The sequence below is a fragment of the Gorilla gorilla genome, chromosome 2 (genome assembly GCF_029281585.2).
Source record: "Gorilla gorilla gorilla isolate KB3781 chromosome 2, NHGRI_mGorGor1-v2.1_pri, whole genome shotgun sequence".
Classification (NCBI taxonomy): domain Eukaryota; kingdom Metazoa; phylum Chordata; class Mammalia; order Primates; family Hominidae; genus Gorilla; species Gorilla gorilla.
Window position 1 is genome coordinate 41,539,833 of NC_086017.1, and position 24,212 is coordinate 41,564,044.

At 45.2% G+C, this 24,212-nt stretch overlaps 1 protein-coding gene across 7 annotated transcripts in view; it reads right to left on the bottom strand.

Moving 5' to 3' along the window:
• OSBPL10 (oxysterol binding protein like 10) overlaps nucleotides 1–24,212 on the bottom strand; it is a 418,377-nt gene that overhangs the window by 11,936 nt on the left and 382,229 nt on the right. For all 7 annotated transcript variants that reach the window (XM_055383346.2, XM_019023911.4, XM_019023909.4 and 4 more), the window contains one exon: nucleotides 10,762–11,242. In XM_055383346.2, coding sequence (XP_055239321.1) covers nucleotides 10,762–11,242 — 481 coding nt within the window. The remainder of the gene's footprint in view (nucleotides 1–10,761; nucleotides 11,243–24,212) is intronic.

Genomic DNA, 24,212 nt, shown 5'->3' on the forward strand with positions numbered 1-24,212 from the left:
CAACCCATGAAATACTTGGCTGGTTCTGAAAACCCAAGTTGACATGCTAGTATGTGTTTAGGGGCCTCAATCCCTCCCAGTGTGGAGGGATCCTCAGACACATGGAGACATGGACACATGAAGGCACTGAGACACCCAGGAGAAGCAGATCATGTGGGCTGGACTGGAGGGCAGGTATCATAGCTGCATTTACATCCTATCTTTCTCTGGCTGGGAACATAATTGAGTACATTTAATGCAAATCCACAAATAGCATAAGTCCACTACACCAAATACACTGCGTATCAGAAGAGATGGGCCTTCTCCCCTCTTCTCCACTCCAACTTGCTGGAGCTCTCTTGACTAAACTCATCTTGCTAAAAGTAAAGCCCCAGGCCACCTCTTGCTCTCATTCTGTCATTCATTCTTCCTTCTGCACTTTAGAAAGAAGAGCATCCCAGATAACCCTGGAGGCCCTGTCCTATCCAAGCAGTTAAGGGAGGAATGTTGTGTTCTGAGGAGAATTAGACATTGGTGTTTCAATCCTGATAGTTTCTGATCAGGACCCTTGGAGAAGAATGGCCAAGTCTGACACTGTTTTTTGTTCACAGCCTACCTTTATATCTGACTTCTTTGAATTGGGTTGAGAAGACAGCCTAAAGCAGGTAGAAAATTGCAGCCAATGTCAAACACAGATCAATACTTGGTTCTTCTTGATCAACAGCCAGGGAAAGTGGAAGAGAGAGAGGTCACCTCAAATATCCCTCTCTACTCAAGTTTTATCTCCCAAGACCCCGGTTCCTTGGGTGCCAGCTGTACCCTCACAGACTTGGAGACTGCAGCAGCTGAGAGAGGCCCCTGGACCCTGTAGAGAAGGCTAGCATTTACCATGCCTTCAAGGCCCCAGAGGAGATGGTCCACTGCCACCCTCCCCACAGCACTAATGGGCTACAGATAGCCCCCAACTTACTGTGGTTCAACTTACAATGTTTTGACCTTACAATGGTGCCAAAGCAGTAAGTGTTCAATAGAAACCGTGCTTTGAATTTTGGTCTTTTCTGAATCTAGTGATATATGGGATGACACTCTCGTGTAATGCCAGGCAGCGAGGCTCTTTTTCTTTTTTGGAGACAGGGTCTCACTCAGTCACTCAGGGTGAAGTGCAGTGGCGCGATCATGGCTCACTGCAGCCTTGACCTCCTGGACTCAAGCAATCCTCCTGAGTAGCTGGGACTACAAGCATGCACCACCATACCCAACTAATTGAAAAAAAAATTATTTATAGAGACAAGGTCTCCCTATGTTGCCCAAGCTGGTCTTAAACTCTTGGGCTCAAGTGATCCTCCTGCCTCTGCCTCCCAAAGTGACTGTAAACAAACTCCTATATAGGTTGGATATTTGACCCCCTCCAAAACTCATGTTGAAATTTGATCTCCAATGTTGGAGGTGGGGCCTAGTGAGAGGTGTTTATGTCATGGGGAGGGATCTCTCATTAATGACTTATGACCATCCTAGCAGTAATGAGTGAGTGCTCGCATTAGTAGTTCTTGCAAGAGCTCCCCTGAGAGCTAGTTGTCAAAAAGAGGCTAGGCCTGTGCAGTGGCTCACTCCTGTAATCCCAGCACTTTGGGAGGTGGAAGTGGGAGGATGGCTTGAGCCCAGGAGTTTGAGACCAGCCTGGGCAACATGACGAAGCCTCATTTCTATAAAAAAATTTTTTTTAAAAATTAGCTGTGCGTGGTGGTGAGCACCTGCAGTCCCAGCTACTTGGGAGGTTAAGATGGGAGGATCACTTGAGCACGGGAGGTCGAGGCTGCAGTGAGCCGTGGTCACGTCACTGCACTCCAGCCTGGACGACAGAGTGAGACCCTGTCTCAGATAGATAGATTAGATAGATAGATAGATAGATAGATAGATAGATAGATAGATAGATAGATAGATAGAGATAAGAGATAGATAGATAGATAGATAGATAGATAGATAGATAGATAGATAGATAGATAGATAGATAGATAGAGATAAGAGATAGATAGATAGATAGATAGATAGATAGATAGATAGATAGATAGATAGATAGATAGATGGAAAAGAGTCCGACACCTCCCCCACCTTGCTTCTGCTCTTGCCATGTGACCCCCACACAGGGGTTCCCCTTCCTCTTCCACCACAAGTGGATGTAGCCTGAGGCCCTCGTCAGAAGCAGATGCTAGTGCCATGCTTTTTGTACAGCCTGCTGAACTGTGAGTCAAATAAACCTCTTTTCTCTCAGGTATTCCTTTATAGCAACGCAAACGGACTAGGACACAACCCATCCTCTCGAGTGTACTGTGCTACCGGATGACTCTGCCCAATGGCAGGCTCATGTAAGGGTTCTGAGCATGTTTCAGATAGGCTGGGCTAAGCAAGGATGTTGCTAGGCTAGGTATATTAAATGTAGTTTCGTCTTAGGATATTTTCACCTTCAGATGGGCTTATTGGGACATAACCCCATCATAAGCCAAGGAGCATCTCTACTTGGTAGTAAAATCCTTCCAGGCAAGCAATATGTCTCCCTGGCACCATAACCTTGCCCCTGATGTCTACTGCATTCCTATTTTGTGGTTCACCCTTCATGTCCTTAATTGGGATACCTTGGGAACTCCCACCACTTGCATGTCTAGCAGGAAACCTCTACAGACTGGAAACACACAACAGCCACAAACTTGGCTGGCTGGTATTCCTAGTCTCATTCATAAATATAAACTTTGTAGTAAGGTAGGACTGTACAGCTGAGATTTTCTTCACCATGTTTTTTCATGGAGAATATGCCACGACTTTTTTTAAGACCTGGATGAAATCTTAGAGAATCATTCCAAGTCCTCCGTCACTCACCAGCCTGGCAATCTTAACTTCTCTGTGCCTCAGATTCCTCATCTGTGATGCAGAGATAATGGTATCTGTATCTCCCATGGCTGTCGTAAAGATGGAGAAGGCAATTCTAAACTCAGCTAACAGCACTGCAGCATGGCACACTGCCAAAATCCTGAAGGTTTTATGTCTTAATTACTCCTCATTCTTTAAAGCAGCCCTCTCGATGGGTATCACCACCTGGCAATAAAGAGGAAACTACAGGGCGGGGCATGGTGGCTCACGCCTGTAATCCCAGCACTTTGGGAGGCTGAGGCGGGTGGATCACGAGGTCAGGAGATCAAGACCATCCTGGCTAACATGGTAAAACCCCATATCTACTAAAAATACCAAAAATTAGCCGGGCGTGGTGGCGGGCGCCTGTAGTCCCAGCTACTCGGGAGGCTGAGGCAGGAGAATGGCGTGAACCTGGGAGGCAGAGCTTGCAGTGAGCCGAGATTGCGCCACTGCACTCCAGCCTGGGCGACAGAGCGAGACTCCATCTCAAAAAAAAAAAAAAAAAAAAAGAGGAAACTACAACGTCTTCCAATAGGCTATACCTGTGAGGGATGGGAGAGACACAGGGCAGACTTTCTCTAATGTAATACTGCATAAGAGATAGCATCCTCCTCCCATTTGTCTTCAGAAAAATCTCTTCCAAATTAAGGTAAAATTTCCCCCAAGTCCTTGGGGAGGTCAGTGAGCCTCAGAGCTAAACTGATTTGAAGGCACTGGCAAGACCACATGCCTTTGGCTTGTTTCTGAAAATCCATAAATGTGTGTTCATTCATCAAATCACCTGCAATTATGCCTTCTTAGTACATACTCTTTTTTTTCAGGGTTGCATTTAAAAAAAATCTCCTTAATATGAATAAAAGACATATTAAAATTAGACTTACAAATGGGATCACAAATATAAGTTACTTCTTCATTTGGCCTAACAGCTAAGAGAAGCTAAAAAAAAAAAAAAAGAACATCAAATAATCAATCCTTCCATGCATGGTTAGTCCTCAGGCTGGGAGATCTTCATTTGAAATTCCACAAATTGATTCGCCAATAAAGGCAAAGCATTAAGATTTTCAAACTGATAAACTTAAAATAATTTTGTGTCCATTCTCAATCTGAGGAACCAAAATATTCAGCTGGGACATTCATCCTGGAAAGCAGAGTCACAGAAGGAACTCTGGGAAGTGTGTTTGCAGACCCGGCAGCATTGGCACTCACAAGCCCAGTGGCAATCATGTCGCTTCCTCTCATTAGAACTAACTGTTTTTCCCCACAGACTCAATTAAGAGCCTGCACCATTTACCAGGCATTGATTCAGGCATTTTGAGGGAAGTGGGCTGCAAAGAGCAGCTGAACGCCCGTCAGCTCCACAGCGGTGCGAGGTTGGGAGGGGTGAGCAGCCCACACTTTCCCATGGACAGAGGTCTTAGGTTGACTGAACAGTGTCGGCTCTCACTGTTAGAGCAATAGAAACGACAGGGTGGGAGAAAGGGGTGCAGTCTCTGGGGTCAACGTGAGTGAATTCAGGGCATAATGAAGCACTTCATAATAGCATCTCATTACAGTCAAATATGCCACAGCCTAAAGGCCATGATTTAAGAGATAAGCCCACGTATTTACGTTCACAATTCCAAGTGGACCCATGTAAGACCTCATTTTTATAATGAGGAGATGGAAAAAGCATTATTTACACCCAATCAACAAATTCATAGAATATGCAGGAAATATGCGAGGGAAGGGAAATTATCCAACCTCCTGCCTTCCCCCAATCAAAGGAGCTCTGAGTGTGGGAGCCAGAACCTTCTGCTTCGAAGTTTGGAGATTCTTAGAAATAGTTTGTGTGAAAAATCAGATCCTGCGTTACAGCGGACACATTTTAATTAATACAAAAGATAAGGGGACACAGCTACTGAAAGGACTTAGGCAAACTCAAGGCCTCACAAGAACGAGCCAAGGGTCCCCTGGCCATGCCCAGGCCCACCCGCAGCAGGAAAACATCAGGTGAGTGGCCAGGAAGGGCCATGTCCAGGAGAGGCCTTTCACAGTCTCTCTCCAGAATCTTCTTTCTGAACTCAGCATGCTATTGAGAAGTTCTGAGTGGCATTTTCAAGCAGTTAGAAAAAGTGAGAGCAACAAATTCTAATCCTGCTTCATCTGCAGGCTGCATCTGAGGGCCTCAGGAGAGGGTGTTCCCCGGCTTCTCGCCCACGACACTGTGGTCCTGGGCTGGGTACAGTGAATCAAGGGCTCCAGCCTCTGCCTGCTGCCTATGAGAAACAGAGGAGCTATGATCCTGAGACCTCACAGGCCTACCCTGTGGAGACACGGACACTCAACAACGGCCAACATAAGACAGAGCAAAGATGTTGGTTAGTTCAGGGGACAGAGGGCTAAAAGGACCTCATCACTCTCTCAAGTTCAGCTGCAGAGGCAATGACAGGAGGCCATGTGCTGTGCTGGGCTGAGGGGTGCCCCGTTGACGGTGTGGCTTAAGTGAAACGGCTAGAGACACCAGAGGGAGACAGGAAGGACAAGGGTGCAGGGAAGCAGAGGGAAGAAGATGATGATGAACATGCTGTGTAGAGGGAAGAAGGGAAAGATGAACACATTTTGTGGGGAAGAGAGAATAACCAGCTTTAAAACACAATCACACACGTGACACCATTGCACACCCACCTCCTTGTAGGAGCCCACCGCTGGTGGTCGGGGACAGGGGAAAAGTGACTGCTATTTGGTAGAGAAGGAAGGATCCTGAAGGGAGAGATTGCGTTTCTGTGAAAAATTCCCTAAATAACCAAAAATGGATTTGCAAATCTACCTTTTTGAACATTTCCACATATTTGTCTAATGGCAAGAATTAGGGGCTCACAGACTGGGAGGTATTGACCCTCTACTCCAATTTAAGAATCTGGCTTTCTCAGGCCTTGACAAGCGGCAACAAGCACTTCTGCTGAGTGCAGGGAAATCCCCAGACAAAAGGCATTCTATTCACCAAGCACTTACTCTGACTAATCACAGATTCAAACTGTGTGTGTGTGTGTGTGTGTGTGTGTATGTGTGTGTGTGTGTGTGTGTGTGTGTGTAGGAGGGAAGAAGAGAAATAAGAAACAACTTGCCTCTCTGCTTCTATCTTTGCACTGGGCCCTCTCCACTTCTGCCTTCAGTCTATTCTTCACTCAGCCAACACAGGGATGCTGCTAAAATCATGTCTACCCTCAGCGACTCCCATCTCAGAGCAAACGGCAAAGACGTTCCAGAGCCCCAAAATCAGATCCCAAAATGTGGCCTCTCCTCTCTGGCTTTATCTCCTCTCTTCCCAGCCACCCACTCACTCTGCTGCAGACACAGTGGCCCCTGGCTGTCCTCAAAACACCCCAGCCACTAGCTCCCAGCGTGGGGCCTTACCACTTGCTGTTCTTTTTTGCCTAGAAGACCCCTTCTTAAACCTGCTTCAGGCCTTTCCGCAGCTGCTCTATCTTGCTGAGGTCCACATTATTGAAAATTGCAACCTCCCTGCCCCAACTTCACTCTCTCTCCTCCTTCCTACTTTGTCTCTTAGTGTCAGTCATCATCCATCACACTGAGGACTTCACGCACATGTCTTGTCTTCTCTCTGACCCTCCTGTTGGAGCATGAGCTCCCGGGGGCAGGGAATCTGTGTGCTGTGGCCTCTGCTGCATCTCTGGCATCAAGGATGGTGCCAATCACTTCACAAATAAATGGATGAATGGATAAGTGAATGGGTAAATGACAGATTTATTCGAGCCACCACTGTTACCAATAAGGAGGTAAACATGATTAAAATACTAACTGTAGAAAATGTGTAAGGAATTATCTCGCATATGGGGCATAAATACAAAGTGTGAACTGCCTTCTCTACCTTCTCTAGCAAACAAACCTATTTCATCTTCAAAATATTCATTACATGGGAAATTTAGAATAAGGAATAAAATTAAATAGAATGAGATGAGTCTCCTGAATACCAATTTTTGTTTTTAAGAAAAGGAAAAGATTTTTTACCAATATAAACCTCATAGCACAAGCCAAGCCCAAAGCAACCTATGAAAACACAGAGCCACAGATAAGTCAAAATCAAGATTAATGTTGCTCCCATTTCTTATTACAAACTCAAGTATAAAAATCAATATGAACATAAACCTCCCACAGGGGAGTCCTTGGCAATCTTCTCCCTGCTTTCAATAGGAAGAGCTACCCGAGTATTCTCACCGGAGCTCTTAGTTCACGCAACTTCCAGAGTCCCCAGTCTGGGCTGAAACACCTTTTTGAAACCTGCCAGGGGGCTTTAACCCAAACAGTGCTGCACGGTGGTAGCTCCCTGTCGCTTCATCCAAGGAGAAGGCAGAGTTCAGGAGAACAAGCAGTCACCGGGGTCAGAAAAGAGGCCAGTGAGGAAATACCTCTCGTTCCTCTAGCCCTGCCCCCACAGAAGCACACTTGAATCAAGTTTGTTTTCTCAGTGTCAGAGAGAGGCCTCAACAGCCCCGGCTGTGTCCATATAGGGCTCTAATCCCCCTTGACCTGGTCCCCCTTCCCCGGCCCACCGCCTGTTGCTCAACCCTGCTCCTCTGCTCTTCCTGGGCTTGTGAACTCAGGGGGCTGCCTGAACCTCCTCAGATTCTGGTATCTCATCCACAGGTCAGAGATGAGCTGAGAAATGGCCCCTGACTCAAGGAGACCCCAGCACCTGCCCTGCATCCCCCTTCAATGGCTTGTGCTGAGGGCAGGATGGATATTGTGAATTATGCATGAGTTCCTAGGCAAGCTGCCTCTCTCGGGCTCCTCATCTGTGAAATGAGGATAGCTGGACTCATCCGGGGTCTGCTGAGCATTCTGAAGCAACAGGACCCTTTTGGAAATAAACTTGTATAGGGAAGTCCCTCTGGTAAATAGATAAGGATGGATGGAGATACTCGGGCTGCAGTGGACTTGGAAGAACACCAACCTTGCCACTCACTTCCTGTGCCCCTCTAAGGAGCCTGGGATTCTCTACAGCACAGCTGGAAACCCTGGAGCATATGGTGGACAAATGCCCTTTCAGCTACAAGATTTCATGGTCCAGTCATCACTGGTAACAACTCCTCTTTAAGAAGAGAAACCACTTCAGGCATCCATCTCCCCTTGTCAACAGCAGGAAAAGCCAGACAACCCAGTCATGAATTGGGATTTTTGTAATTGGAAAATAGTTGTAATACTGCACTCTCACAGAAGATAACCTAAGAGGAGGATAATACTCATTATTGATGAGGTTTATCTAAAGATAGATGTATTTTTACATCCTTCCCCCACAGATACAACCCACCTCCATCTGAACTGTGGAAAAGGCCTAAACTGGGTGGCCCAAGATCATCCTGGTGACAGGTGTGTCCCTAGCTTCCTACACAAATTAATGAATGTCTCACTGGTGAACTTCTTGATCCTGATTGATCCTTGAGAGGAAGGTGTGACGAGTGCAGCATGAGCTGCTGATTACTAGACCTGCATGCAAGGAAGACCCCAGTGAAGGCCCAACACGAATGCTGAGTACACCTGTAGGCACTCTGGAGTTGCCATCTTACCTATGCAAGAGGGGGAGCAGCACTTTGGGGTGTAAACCTAACAGAGAAGTGGAACCCAAGAGTGGCTACTTTCCTAAATAGTACCATTGCATGCAAACCCTAAATAAGGAAGAACTGTCCACATTTACAGTCCCCAGTTCCTCTCCTTCCTTCTCTCTTGACTTTATTCTAGTCAGATTTTCACTAGTGCCACTCCACTGACAACTGCTGTCAAGGTGACGAATGACCTCCATGATCCAAAATCCATGATCCCTTCTCAGTTCTCATCTTACTGGAGTAACCAGCATCATGTGATGCAGTTGATCACTCTCGCACTTTGAAGCCCTTCTTCACTTGCCTCGCAAGGAGCACCTTCTCCCATTTCATTCAGTCTACTTCTCTGGCCACCTCTCATCAGTCTCCTCGGCTGGCTGTTCATCTTGCAGACCTCTTAATGCTGCTTAATGCTTCAGAAATCAGTGCTCACTCAGCAGTCTCATTAGTCTCAAGGCCTTAAATATTTTATCTCAGCCAGGACCCTCCCTATGAAACTCCAGCTTGCATACACAATTGCCTACTTTAGCACTCCCTTCAATGACTAAACCCTAACAACCGCCCTGAGCTCCCATACTCTTCCTTCAAAGTAGCCCAATACCCAGCCCTCAGTCTCCCCATCTCAGTTTTAACAGCTAGTCCATCCTTCTAGGTGCTCAGGTCAAAACCTTGGCAACACTTTCTCTCACACTCCACATCCCATCCAGAGGCAAATCCTCTTGGCTCTAACTTTAGAACCTATCCAGATCCTTACTACTCCACTACTTTTACTTCCTCCACTATTTTCCACCTGGTCCAAGCCACCATCATCACCTGCTTAGTTATTCTCGCAACCTCCTCCCTAGTCTCCTTGTTTCCACCATTACCCCTGCCAGGGTCTGTTTTCAACAATTGGCTGGAGCAGTCTTGCTGAACTATGAGATTGAGCCTGGTACTCTCCAGCTCAAAAGCACCAGTGGCTTCAGGGCTCCCTCACTGTAAGAGCCAGTGTCCCTAGCAATAGCCCATGAGGTCCTATGTGATCTGGCCACCGTCACCTCCCTGACCTCCACCTGCTCCTGTTCACCCTGCTCCAGCCACATGGGCTTCCTGTCTCCTTCCCCGTGCCAGGGACATTTTACCTCTAGGCCTCTGCCTCATTCTTTCTGCACACAAACTCTTTCCCAGTGATCTATAAGGCTTGCCTTACCCCTCTTTGCCCGCTTTGGGTCTTTGCTCAGATATCACCTTAGTGAGGTCTTCCCACTGGCCAGCTCATCTGAAAGCTCAACTGCCCTCTCCCTGGTCTTCCCCAGACCCCCACCTGCTTTGTTTCTCTACAACACTTATCATTCTTCAACTTACCACACAATCAATTTTATTTACTTATTTATTTCATTTCCCCGTGAGAAAGAAGGAGAACAGAATCAACATCAGAACAGATCTTCTTGGTCTGTTTTGTTTACTCAAGTAGCCACAGCTCCTAAGGCAATGCCAAGCATCTAGTAGGTGCTCAATAAAAATGTGCTAAGTGAATGAAAGGTGCTCTTATCTCATGGGGTTCTGGAAGGGCTTCTAAGGAGCCATGTACTCCCTGAAACTCAAAGACAAATTTGGAGTTAGATTCCTTTTTTCTAGGAAGAGAATCACAGCCTTAGAGCCCTGAAGAGATTTGTGACTCAAAAAAAAGTTGAAGAACCAGTAACACAGACGCTTGAATTTAACAAGGATTATTATAGGTTTCTTCAAACAATGAATAAACTTCATTCACATCTATTTGCTAAAATAAGAATGTGTGATCCACCAGTGGCGTGATTATACTATGTTCTTGCTTCAGAATTTCTAGCATAGAGTCAAAAGATTTGTTTTGGGAATTTTTATGAGCAGATTTTGAATAGGCAGCATGATTATCCTCATTGTCTGTGAGCCAGAACACCGGTGAGAATGAATAAAAATGTGTTTTCACAGATTTGGAGGCCAACTCTTATATTCATGCAAAGCTGAAAGAAAACAGTACCTGTAAGGCGTGCACGCACGCACGTGCACAGCATGGGAAGGTCCAGGTGGGAAGGTCCAGGTGGGCGGTTGTCAGGCAGATAGTCCGTTACCTTGGCCCCACTGGGAAATTACCAGACCTTGTTCCCAAACAACAAAACCCATCCCTTTTACCACCCACACTCTAATTCCAAAACCAGTTAAAAACAACAACAAAAAAAACTCCACACACAAAATTATCAATCATCTACCAGGTATAGAAACGTCACTGTGTAAGAGCCAAACTCCAACATACGACATGGCTTACCTTCCCCTATCATAGAGACCCCCACGGACATGCCCATGAACTTGCTTTTGGTCCATACATGAGTGTTGACGCACAGTCTCTTCTCCTTGCACTCACAGTAGAAGCAGGAGATGGGTGGGTGATGGGACACTTGCTCAGCCACAAACCTTAGTTTGTAGCTTTTGGAAGGGTCATCGGCCATTGGGTGTTCGTGACAGCTGGCAGGAGAGCGGGAAGCAGTCCTCTTAGGCTTGACCCTGTCCTTGGGAACTTCCCAGGAGCAGTGAAATGTCTCGCCTATGATGGGGTTGTAGGGCTTCTTGGCTAAAGCGCCCTTGCGGCCCTCGTGAAAGGCTGTGAGATAATACTCAACGAAGCAAATGACTCTCTCCTCTGGTGTGGCCCCAGCGGTGATGGCCAGCAGTAGGTCTGGGTGCGCCATAAAATCTGCATACATCTCCAGCAAAGATCGCTTCTCCAGGATAAAGGTGGGAAGCACCACCTGCATTTGGAAGGACACAAAGTCAGACAATCCCTGGGATTACATGGAAAAGCTGAAAAGAAAAGTAAAGGCTGCAACCACTGTCAAGCAAATTCATAACATCTCCAGCCAGGGAGCAGTCTGTTTCGACTTGTGCACAAATGACAAACCAAGGGAAACAATATCAAAGAAATGAGAAGTGGCAGTGGAATCAACGAGAGCCCAGCTTTGTGGACAAGACTGTTCTGAGTGATTTTCTTCCTTGTTTACCTGGGCTAACACAATAGTCTCTGTCTCAGTCTCCACTGCCATTTCTCTCCTAACTCTCCATTATTTAGAGATGTGAAGAAAACAGCCTGGAAGGGCTTTTCTGTATTCCCCCTGCCATCAGGCAAGACCAAGTGGGCTGGGGCAGGGGAAGGGAGGGGTCGGCAATCAGTGTGTTCTCACAAACATGGATACTGGGGTTTGTTGGTGCCACTTCATAGAGGGTCCAGGCAGACCAGGACCCACCACCAATGACAGTGTGCACTGGGAGGCCTCGGTAGAAGAATGGTGTACAAGCCCCACCATGACTGAGGAAGGGTAGGACTGTGGAAAGGGCCCAGCTCCAGGACGGGGCAGGCCCATCAGCAGGCAAATATCCACAGAGCTGCCGCAGACAAGAGGGGCCATGGTGATTCCATCTGTGGAGGTCAGTCCTCAAGGCTGGTCCAGGAGAAACCAGTGGAAGTTACAAAGCAGGCTGGCACTTAACATACAGAATCTGCTGCTAAAGGACTGGCAGAGTGGCTACCCCTAGGTTTGTTATTGGCACCATGATTGAAGACAGAGACCTTGTAGAGGCCCGGATAACTCTGGTAGAGATAAGGCAGAGACTCCTCATTGATCCAAAGTGGATCCAGGTGGTCACTCAGGGGGCTCTACAACCCCAAATGCCTGTAACCCAATGATTACTTAATCATCTACTGTAAGTCACTTAAAGCAACTGAAGGGTACTCTGAAACTGGGAAGCCCATAACTCATTACTGTTACTGCTTTTTAAAGAAGAGAAAGTCCATTTTTCACTGTCCTAGAGTGATCTTAAATTAACTTAAAACAAATATCGGGTATTTTTTGTTTGTTTTGAGACAGAGTCACCTTCTGTCACCCAGGCTGGAGTGCAGTGGCACAATCTCAGCTCACTGCAACCTCCACCTCTTGGGTTCAAGTGATTCTCCTGCCTCAGTCTCCTGAGTAGCTGGGACTACAGGCACATGCCTCCATACCCAGCTAATTTTTTTTATTTTAGTAGAGACAAGGTCTCACCATGTTGCCCAGGCTCATTACAAACTCCTGAGCTCAAGCAATCCACCCGTCTTGGCCTCCCAAACAGTTATCGGGTATTAATAATCCACCCACTTAGCGGCAACACACAGCCAGCCTTAACCCAGAGCATCTCATTCTGTTCCTCCTAACGTGGACTCACAGGATTTTGAAACTGGAAAGCTAGCCCAGACCTGCTGGGCCACGCAGGGAACACACCGGGTTCCAGCAAGTTGACCAACACCATGGGGCTGGTTTACAATCTCTCTTTACATAACTAATTCTGTCCTTCCTTTCTGCAGTCCCTCACTCCCATGAAAACATTTGGGAGGGTGTATGATCATGGACCACAAATATCACACAGGCTCACAGATCTGTAACCCTGACTCTACTTCAGGATTCCAACACCCTTCCCTGCAAGTGACTTGGATGTGATGGAAGGGAGAAGAGATGCTGCTGTGGTCTGAGTTTGTCCTCTCCCAAATGTGTGTTGCAATTTGATCCCCGATGTGGCAGTGTTAGGAAGTGGGGACTAGTAGAAGGTGTGTAGGTAATGGGAGCAGATCCCTTATGAAGAGATTAATGCCTTCCTTCAGGAGCGAGTTCTCACTCTCTCAGGAGCGAATTAGGGACCGCAAGAGCATGCTGTTCTAGAAGCGACTTTGGCTTCCTAGACCCTTGTGCTTCCCACATGATCTCTGCACACACCCGCTCCCTTTTCTGCCACGTTTTGACCCGGCACATGGCCCTCACCAGAAGCCAGCCAGATGTGACACTATGCTCTTAAACTTCCCAGCCTGCAGAATTGTGAGCTCAATAAATGTACTTTTCTGAAAAACGACTCAGTCTCATTCTGTCACAGCAACACTAAAGGGACTAATACAGATGTCCAGAGAGAGATAGGCAGACATGAGAACGGCAAAGTACACAAATTTCAGAGGAAACTAGAAAAAGCCCCATCTGCTAGAGAGGTAAAGCTTGGTAGATCTCCTTTAATGCTTTTCTATCTTTCATTTGAAAAGTATGTCAGGAGAAAATGTGCCTGTCCTAAATAAAAAAGCAGCCAGATGTAAAATTGAACATGTAATACAATCCAAGAATCATAAAAACACTCAAAATGTTAACATATCTGTCTGGGTGACAGAACTGAGTGATTTTAACACTTTTTTTTCTGAGTATCTTTCTGCTTTGTTTTTATAATACACACAAGGAAGAAACATTATTTAAAAACACAACTATGCAAATCAATGGAGGTTTCCTAATTTTCTTTAATCCACGACTTGAAAAAATTGAGAATCTGGCGGTCCTAGGATCTCATCTGACCACGAAAAGCATTTAGCTTGAAATAACCTTCAGATGCCACCTCTATTACTTCCTATGCCTTTTTCGTGGGGACAGGTCATCATTCAGCAACCATCACTGTGCTCTCTGGGGGCTGCTCTTCCAATGAGGCTTCACTGGGGTCAGGCTGCTGTGTTCTCCCACCACTTAGCTGTCCAATAGCAGAGTAAATAACCCCCAAATACTCACCACACTTCCCTCTTCTGCCCCAGAATCACCCAAGGGCTCCCCTATGAACTCCACCCAGACAGGGTGCACAAGCTGGGGAGTGTGAATTTAAGCAGCTTGGAAATCCCTTAATGAAGCTAAATCAATGACAAAGGACAGGCTGCCACAAATGTCTGCATCTGCATCCCTTCCCCAAGTGACTCTGTCTCCTGCTCTCTCCCTTCCCAGGTCCAAGTGGCCCTGTGATCAGAAGGCAAGCCAGGGGAGGGGAAGGACAGAAATATACACTGAGGCCATCAGCCCTGACGGGTATAACTTCAAACAAAGATAACTGCGTAACCTTGGCTCGTGTCTTTTTCCCCACTCTATGGCAATGGGGCTTCTGTGGCAATAATTCCACCTCTAGACAAGAATCCTCATGTTTGTACCCAAGACTAAAGTTAACAAGGAAAATTGATACAATATTTACTCTCTAGTTATGTACTTTTGAAAAGGAGAAGAATTTAAGATATTTCCCCTAATTTAGTCAGCATTTCTGAATTCAAAAGCTGAAGGATTTAAAAAAATAAATAAGTAAATAAATAAGAAAAAGAACTCCACTTGGAACCCTGAGTCACGGAATGTCAGAACTAAAAAGCAAGATGATTTACTGCACTGCCCTGGTCCCACAGGTGAGAGCGCTATGCCTGGGCCACCCAGTGGCTGAGCCAGCAGGGAACCTCAGGCTCCCAGGTGCCACCTCCAAGTCCCTGCCATTACCCCATGACACATCATGATTATCTGCTTCTGGTTAACAAGAACATCTTCTCTCAGTGGACAAGGGAGACAGCTAGGATGTCTGGGCCACCCCAGCTGCTGTCACGGATTAAGAAGAGGGGGAAGGGCCAGGTATGGTGCCTTGTGCCTGTAATCCCAACAGTGGGAGGCTAAGGCAGGAAGAGTTTAAGACTAGCCTGGGCAACATAGTGAGAACCCATCACTACAAATAATAATAATAATAATTTTTTTAAAAGAAGTGGGCAAAGGAGATCAAATGGGCAAGAGAATGGGACATGAGCCCCATCTTCTAGGGCCATTTCACTCTGCCCAACATAGCAAGAAAATCCACCATTCCAAACAGTATCATTAATATCATAAATGGGAGGGAGATCGTTGCAATGAAGGAAGGGCGTAGGAGGTGTGGCTCCTGAACTGGAGGCCCAGCATCCTGCTATACCTCCAACTCTCCTCCACACAACAGCCAGAGTCATCTTTCTAAAATCTCTGTAAGAGATAACGCCCCCACCTCCCTCTGGTCTCACACGATGTCCTGACTGACTGCCCCCATCCCTCCCTGCACAAATCTCCCCTCTCTCTCACACACACACACACACACACACACACTCCCTTTTTCTGCCCTTTCTCCTGCCCTGTCTCTATGACAAAAAGCTCATCAGCTCAAGTAGCTCCCTGCTCTGTGAAGCTTTTTTTGACAGTTCCTGCTTTCAAGGCTAAAGTAACAACCCCTCTCTCCTATCCTCTGCACCTCACACATATCTCCACCTGCAAGGCTCTTTTGTTCTTATTAATGCACACGTTTCAAAACTGTAAGCTCTTAGTGGATAGACACCAGACTCCTTAATACCTAGCAAAAAACAAGACAAACAGATGAACTGCATGAGAGACACCTTTGTTTCCTTTGACATGTTTAAGTTACCCATATTTTTAAATGCAGATTCTCATTCACTATGCTTTTAATTCTGAGTATATCCAGCCAAGTTTTCAGTTGCTGCTTCTCTCGAGCAACATGAGAATATTCACATACATACCAACTTCTAGGCTGAAGCCAGCTTAACACAGAATCTAGCTTATTTCAGGAACATGTTTTGGGTGGTAGGGAACCAGAGCCTGATGTATCAGAAGTGCACTCTAAATGTCTAATGAATGAGTAGACTCAAACCCGGTCTGCCTCACACTCTTCTGGATCTCCTAAGACACCTTTGAGGCCAAAAAGAATGTGGCTGGATGACCTCCAGGATGGGCCTTCAAAGGCTCCAAAGGAGCCAGAAGGAATGAAATTGCCTAGTCTGAAGGCATCTTCCTCTTCTCTTTACCAAAAGGAAAAACAAAGGCTCTGCTCAGCAACTTCTGCCAATTATTACTGCCCAAATTGTTTAGTCTGGCTCTTAACTATGAGGAAAAAAAAAAAAATCAAATCCAAACTGAGGAGCAGTTTGGAAAACAAAAATGAAAGCAAAGAAAACCTGACTTGAACTCTTCAGTATCACTGCCATGAAAGGGAAAAAGGCGGGGAATTTTCTAGACTAAAGGAGACTAGAGACATCATAATGACCAAATGCAACATAATCTGGGTTGGATTCTGGAGTTTTAAAAAATGGCCATAAAGCACGTGATTGGGACAAGTTGGGAAAATTTACCATGGGCTGAATATGAAATAATAGTGCCTCAATGTTACATTTCCCAATGTGACACATGTATACTATAATGTCCTTATTCTTAGAAGACACTCACCAAAGGGGTAGGAAAGAACTGTCATGATGTCTGCAACATACTCTAAAATGGTTAATCAAAAAATAAACATACATGTATGATATGGTTTGGCTGTGTCCCCACCCAAATTTCATCTTGAATTGTAACTCCCACAATTCCCACGTGTCGTGGGAGGGACCCAGTGGGAGGTAATTGAATCATGGGGGTGGGTCTTTCTTGTGCTGTTCTCATTAACAGTAAGTCTCATGAGAGCTGATGGTTTTATAAAGAGGAGTTTCCCAAACAAGCTCTCTCTCTTTGCCTGCTGCCATCCATGTAAAACATGACTTGCTCCTCCTTGCCTTCTGCCATGATTGTGAGGCCTCCCCAGCCATTTGGAACTATAAGTCCGTTAAACCTCTTTTTCTTCCCAGTCTCAGGTATGTCTTTTATTAGCAGCATGAAAATGGACTAACCCAATGTGTAACACACACATATACATGCATGTGTATGGAAAAAGTTCTGGAGGGAGACAGCTTGAGAACTAGAGAGAAAAATGGAAGGAGGAAGGAGGGAGGAGGGAAGGAGGAAGGAGGGAGGAGGGAAGGAGGAAGGAGGGAGGAGGGAAGGAGAGAGGTTGGCAGAGAGGGAAGAAGGGATAAGAAATGCAAAGTACAAAATGGTAGTAATTGGCCAAAAAAGGTGAAGAATATATGGGAGTTGATATGGTTTGGATTTGTGTCCCCACCCAAGTCTCATGTCAAATTGTAATCCCCGGTGTTGGAGACAGGGCCTGATGGGAGGTGATTGGATCACGGGGGCACACTTCCCCTTGCTCTTCTCATGATAGTGAGTTCTCATGAGATCTGGTTGTTTAAAAGTATATAACACCTCCCCCTTTGCTCTTTTTCTCCTGCTCTGGCCATGTAAGATGTTGAGAGCTTCCCCTTCGCCTTCTGCCATGATTGTAAGTTTCCTGAGGCCTCCCCAGAACTTGTACAGCCTGCAAAACTGGTCAATTAAACCTCTTTTCTTTATAAATTACTCAGTTTCAGGTAGTTCTTGATAGCAATGCTAGAACTAATACAAGAGTCCATTGTGCTATTCTTGCAACTTTACTGTAGATTGGAAAATGTTCAAAATAAAAAAGTTGGAGGAAAAAGAAAAAAGGTTCTACTGGGAATGCAATACCTGAGAATAATAATTTTCAAAGACAACCTTCCCAAAATTGTGGACTGAGGGAATATGGGCTCACAGCCAACATCAAGTCCAACCTACTAGGTATGTATTCTGTACTTTAAAATGATGTGGCTTTGTCAGAGCAGGAAAAAATAGAATACCTGGAGAGATGGAGCAGAATGGGTTGGGAGCAGAATTACTATTTCCTCTTTCATCTTCTGTTGTGTGTTTCATTGGAGTTTGTGCAGAATGCCAGATCAACTTCAAAACCAGCAACTGAACATTCTGGACAAGATGTCATACTTTTCATTAAAACAGACTTCCTAGTCTGGTCTGATTTCTTCCTCTCCTACAATCTCCTGGGCACCCTCTCCTTTTTTTTTTTTGGTGTGTTTGCAAATAAGTCATTTAATCATCCATTTCTTGGACAGTGGACACCAGGGATACAGAGCCAAGGAGTGGTGAGTACTAATTGGGTTGTCTGCCTCTGACAGAGGGTGAGTGACGGCCCAGCTGTTCAGACTGATGGCATCCAAATGACCTGAAATCACTGCTGTGGATTTACTGAGCCATCAATAAAGACTGCCTTTTCTTCCACTAACATAATTAAGACAATGAACTATTTGGGGGGAAGGAAAAAAAGAGAGGATCTGCACTAGGGACTCAGAGAACAATCAATTACATTTAAAGTTGCATCAATCTAAAAGTAAATAATCTTCAGGTTGGGATCTTAGGCTCTTAGAAATCCGAAATAAACAATCACCCATAGGGGAAGGCGAAGGACACTTGGAAGGAGGGATAGTCCCCTCCCCACAGCAGGGAGCACAGCTGGCCTCTGCAAATAGAAGGCCAAGAGTAGGTGTAATTTTCTTCAAAGAAACATCAGTTGACTGGGTGCACTGGCTCAGACCCGTGATCCCAGCATTTTGAGAGGCTGAGGTGGGAGGATCGCTTCAGCCCTGGAGTTCAAGACCAACCTGGCTGCAAGACCTTGTTGTCTCTACACAAAAAATGTTTTTAAATTAGCCAGGTGTGGTGGTGCAAGCCTGTGGTCTTACTGTCATCTTAGCTATTTGTAGGCTGAGGCAGGAGGATCACTTGAGCCCAGGACTTTCCGGCTGCAGGGAGCTATGATTGCACCACTGTATGCCAGCCTGAGTTGCCTCTTTAAAGAAAGAGAAAAGAAAGAAAAAAGAAACATGACTTCATAACCTTCGGAGCCATCTTCGTATTTTATCCTTAGATTGGCAAACACACCCACTGCAAACAAGCAAGCAGAGAGGCCTCCACCACCACAAAGGTTCATTTATGTCCTATTTTGAGAAAACCAGGAGAAATACACAAAAATCCAATTTTACAAAATAAAGCACAGACAATTCACACTGCAAAAGGTTTCTTGACTTAGCCAACCTTTTCCCTGGGTTTCCTTAACCTGCCAGGTTCCTTCACACCCATTTCATGGTGCCTGAAACATTATAAAAAGCATTCATTAAAATTTTTGTCAGACGGGAAGAGTTTGAAATAAAATTTTACTTTTTCCAAGAAGATATTTACTATATAGAAAGATATCTATTGAAGTTAATCCCTGGGTTTTTCCAGAGTCCCAGACATCAGCTCACAGAAGGAATTCAGTTGGGAGCAGAACGTCATCCCTTAGCAGTGACTAGCCATGTGTACGTGGCAAATTCATCTCCCCAGGACTCAATTCCTCAGCTGTAAAAATAGAGAAAATAAAAATACCAACCTTCTAGGCTGATTGTGAGTATTAAATGGCAGTGTTAAATTAGTCCAGTGCCTACCTAGTATCCAGGAAACGCTCATTCTATGCTGGCTCAGATTATAGACCCCTATAATCAGGAATCAGTAACCTCATTTGGAGACCAGGGAAGATACGAGCAACAGAGATTAGACACAAACTTGTCACATAATATTTCAGTGACAATGTTGAAAGCTAAAATGACTCACAATGCCCAGAGCAACCCCGAGACCACCTCTGACACTTCTGTAAACAATCAGTCACCTGCTCAGAGAAAAAGGAGAAACAATTGTATAAGACAAAAACATTGCCGTAAGAATATATGAAATATTTCAGATTTAAACTGTTTTTAGAGCTCAAGCCAGGGCACAGTGCTTGGGTTTCACACTCATTATCTTGTGTAATCTTCTTAGATGTCTGTAAGCAGTTACAACTATTCCATTTTACAGATGAGGAAACTGCCCAGAGAGGTTTTGCAATTTACAATGGCTACGTCAGTGGAGAGCTGGAATGAGAATCAATTCTGCTTGGCCAAGGCCTATGCTGGGTTGCTCAGCGCCCCCAAGGGGCCTGAAGACTACCGTTGTGACTGTCACTCTTTCTAGAAGTGTGGATTGATGAACTGCTGCCAACAGGACAGAAAGGGAGAAAGAATGGAGATCGCATAACTGGGTTGCCTCATGAAACAGATTTACACAGACAAGCTTAGGGAAGCCAGGTCTCCACTCTCTCTTCTATTAAAAGGCAAACACGCGGGAGAGATAACAGGCTTTGCTTGACAGTATACTGAAAACCAGATTCAGGGAGAAGAACAGCTGGAGGGATCTGGCAAGAGAAGTGGAAGCAGGATCAGGGAGACCAGAGACCCCTGAGGTCCATATCTCTGCCTTGTGGGGTTCATTTCCAGGATAAACACTGGCCTTCTGACCCTTTTCATTAAAATTTCCCTTTTACAAAAAAAAGCTCAAGCACAGCAATGTTAATCTTTGCATATTGTGATTGATGCTAGAAATTGGGCCTAATGAAATAATTCAATCAAAGGAAAAAGGCTGTATGCCTAAGAAGATGTTCACTATATCATCACCTATAACATCAAGAAGCCAAAAAGAGACAACGTGGCCAACCACAGACTATTTGTTGGGAAAGTAAATAACGCAGCAATGTGGTAGAATGTTATATATCCATTAAAGCATACACAGGTAATGATGTCATTTTCCATAAACCTGTGGTGAGAACATGATGTCTGCTGTAGTGTGATTCTATATACCAGGGGTCAACAAACACAACCCATGGGCCAAATCTTCACTTGCTTTGACAAACAGTTTTATTGGAACAAACTATAACCATTCATTTCTGCATTTTCTACGGCTGCCTTTGTGGTCAAATGGCAGAGCTGAATGGTTGCAGTAGATACAATACGGTCTGCAAAGCCAAAAACACTTGTTATCTGGTCTTTTATTTAATTAAATAAATTTTTTTTAAGATAAGGTCTTGCTCTGTTGCCCAGACTGGAGTGCAGTGGTATGATCATAGCTCACTAGAGCCTCAAACTCCTAGGCTTAAGTGATCCTCCTGCCTCAACCTCCCCAGTAGCTGGGACCATAGGTGTGTGTTACCACACCTGGCTAATTTTAAAATAGTTTTGGTAGAGACAAGGTCTTGCTATGTTGCTCAGGCTGGTCTCAAACTCCTGGCCTGAAGTGATCCTCCCGCTTCAGCCTCCAAAAGCACTGGGATTACGGATGTAAGCCACCTGTCTGACCTTTTACAAAAAATGTTTGCTGGCCGGGTGCAAAGGCTCTTGCCTGTAATCCCAGCACTTTGGGAGGCCAAGGCAGGCAGATCACCTGAGGTCAGGAGTTCGAGACCAACCTGGCCAACATGGTGAAACCTCATCTCTACTAAAAATACAAAAATTAGCCAGACATGATGGTGAGCACCTGTAATCCCAGTTACTCAGGACGCTGAGGCAGGAGAATCACTTGAACTTGGGAGGCGGAGGTTGAAGTTAGCCAAGATCATGCTACTGCACTCCAGCCTGGGTGACAGAGTAAGACTCTGTCTCAAAAAAAAAAAAAAAAAAAAAAGTTTGCTGACCCCTGCCCTGTATTATCCATATATTTTGTATTCTTTTGTATCTATTCAACATTTAATTTTAAAATTATTTTAATTTTTTAAAAAGTTTCAGTGAACATTGCTATGATTTTTGACACATGTAGTCAATGCTTTCTAAAAATGCAATCAATTTATAATGCCATCAGCAAGGAGTTGGGGCATCATTTTTACCCTGTATACACTAAATATGTATCTACTATTTTGTTGCTAATTTAGAAGGTCTAAAATAAGGTCATTTATTTCTTTGATTAGTAACAACTTAAATAATTCTTTAACAGTCATAGAAAATTATCTCAGCAAGCTTCTCTTTCAACGCATAAATCTTTTTTTTGTTTGTTTGTTTTGTTTTTTTGAGACGGACTTTCACTCTTGTTGCCCAGACTGGAGTGCAATGGCACAATCTCAGCTCACTGCAACCTCCGCCTCCAAGGTTCAAGCAATTCTCCTGCCTCAGCCTCCCGAGTAGCTGGGATTACAGGCATGTGCCACCACGCCCGGCTAATTTTGTATTTTTAGTAGAGACGGTTTTTCCATGTTGGTCAGGCTGGTCTCAAACTCCCAACCTCAGGTGATCTGCCCACCTCAACCTCCCAAAGTGCTGGAATTACAGGCACGAGCCACCGCACCCGGCCTCAAAGCACGAATCTTGTTTCATGTGTTCTTGATTGATGAGCTATGAATTGGGTATCTTTAGGTTAGGGACCTCACCACCGGAGCACAGCTCAATCCACTAGTTTTAGCCACAATCTGCATCCCCCACCTTCTACCTACTCTCTGAAGCCACCTGTACTCTCTGAAAGGGTTCAAAATACACTGTTCGAGGTTTTTCTATATCTGCAACATTGGAGTTTAGACTAAATCCTCTGAGAAATCCATATAGGGTTACAAACAGGCACACTGTCATTATCTGTAACTGCCACCCATAATCTCAAGTTCAAGCATCCCTCTCTCTGCTATTGCCCCATATGTCCCATTCACCCCATCCAGTCCCTAGTCTTACCAGCACCTTTGACCCATTGACCTTTTACTGTCCACCACCCCCTTGTGGTCTCACTTCCCTCCACTCCCAGTATACAGTCCCTGGCCCAACCCTATACTTAACTCCCTTTGATCTACACCAAGCAACTCTGCCACTCTCTCCCTCCATCCAGGCACTAACCAAGAAAACCTTAACTCTGTTTAATCCAGCCCCTCACATTCTGTATATCTCAATCTGGCAGCTCAACTTTCTTGGAGAAACAGAGACAACATGCAGACTCTTAGTTTAAATTCACAACCTCAAAACCTTAAGTGGCCCCCTGGTGGTGTGTGACAATCCTCCTACCTGCTTCCTCTCTCCACTTGTTCCCTGTCTTCTCCTCCCTTCTCAAACCTCTAATAACCCTTTGCTCTTTATCACTCTCAGCTGGTCACTTTCCTGCTTTTCTCACTGGGAAAATTGAAGCAGTCCAGAGAGAAGGTTCACTTGATAATGATAATAGCAAACACAGCACTCACTCTGTGCCAGGCACTGCTCTGAATCCTTCACACGTCAGTATACATACATACAGAGTGGCCCTATGAGGAAGGTACAATTATCAACCCCCTTTTAAAGATGAGAAAACAGAGGCACTCAGATGCAAGGTAATATATAGATAGGAACTCAGTGGGGATGCCAGCCCAGGCAGTCTGGCTCAGAGCCATGTAGTTAACCACAAGGGTCTCCTGCCATCTTCTGGTGTCTGCACCCCTCTCTCTGCCTGCTCCCCTGCTGCAATGGATGCATTATCCTATCTCTGGCCAACTCCCCTTCCATGCACCGGATCCCATGCCCTCTCACCTCCTCAAATTCATGCACTCATCTGCTTCCTCTCTCCTGCAGCATTTTTTCCTCTGTCTCCTAATCCCATCAGCATTCAAGCATCTTAAGAAACCAAATCTCCCTTAATTTCAGATACTCCTACAGTTTCCACCCAATTTTCTGTTCCCTTTATATCAAAGTTCCTTCAAAGAGCTGTCTTTACTCCCTGTCTTTATACCACATTTTTTCCCATTCTCCCTTGAATGCACTCCAATCAGACTTTGGCAAAGCCAAATACAAGGGTCCATTTGCAGGCCCCAGCTTTCTTGACCCATCAGCAGCAATTCAACACAGTTGATCAGTTCTTTCTTCTTGATACTCTCTCTTCACGTGGCTTCCACAACATCACACTCCTCTGACTTCTGTCTTACTTCACTGGCTGAACCTTCTTAATCTCCTTTGCTAGATTCTTCCCATCTCCCTGACCCCTCCATGTTGGAATATCCCAGGACCCTGTAATTGGATATTTTTCCCCATGTCTCTACTCACTCTCTACAGAAACTCATCCAGCCTCATGGCTTTGACCACCATCTATACATTGTTTCCTCTCAAACTTGTACCTGAGCCTCACTCATGAACTCCAGATTTGTATATATCCAAATGCCTACATGTCCTCTTGAATGCCTAGTGGATGGATATCTCAGACCTAATCAGATCCAAGACTGGATTTGTGATAGCCCCAACATCTCCAACCTGTTCTTCCCTAGTCTCCTCCTCCTCCATAAAATGGAGTGGTAATCTGTTACATTGATGACTTCCAATGAACCACACCTCCTGGAATTTACACTGTTGCATAGTCCTCCTTCAATCTGGCCTGA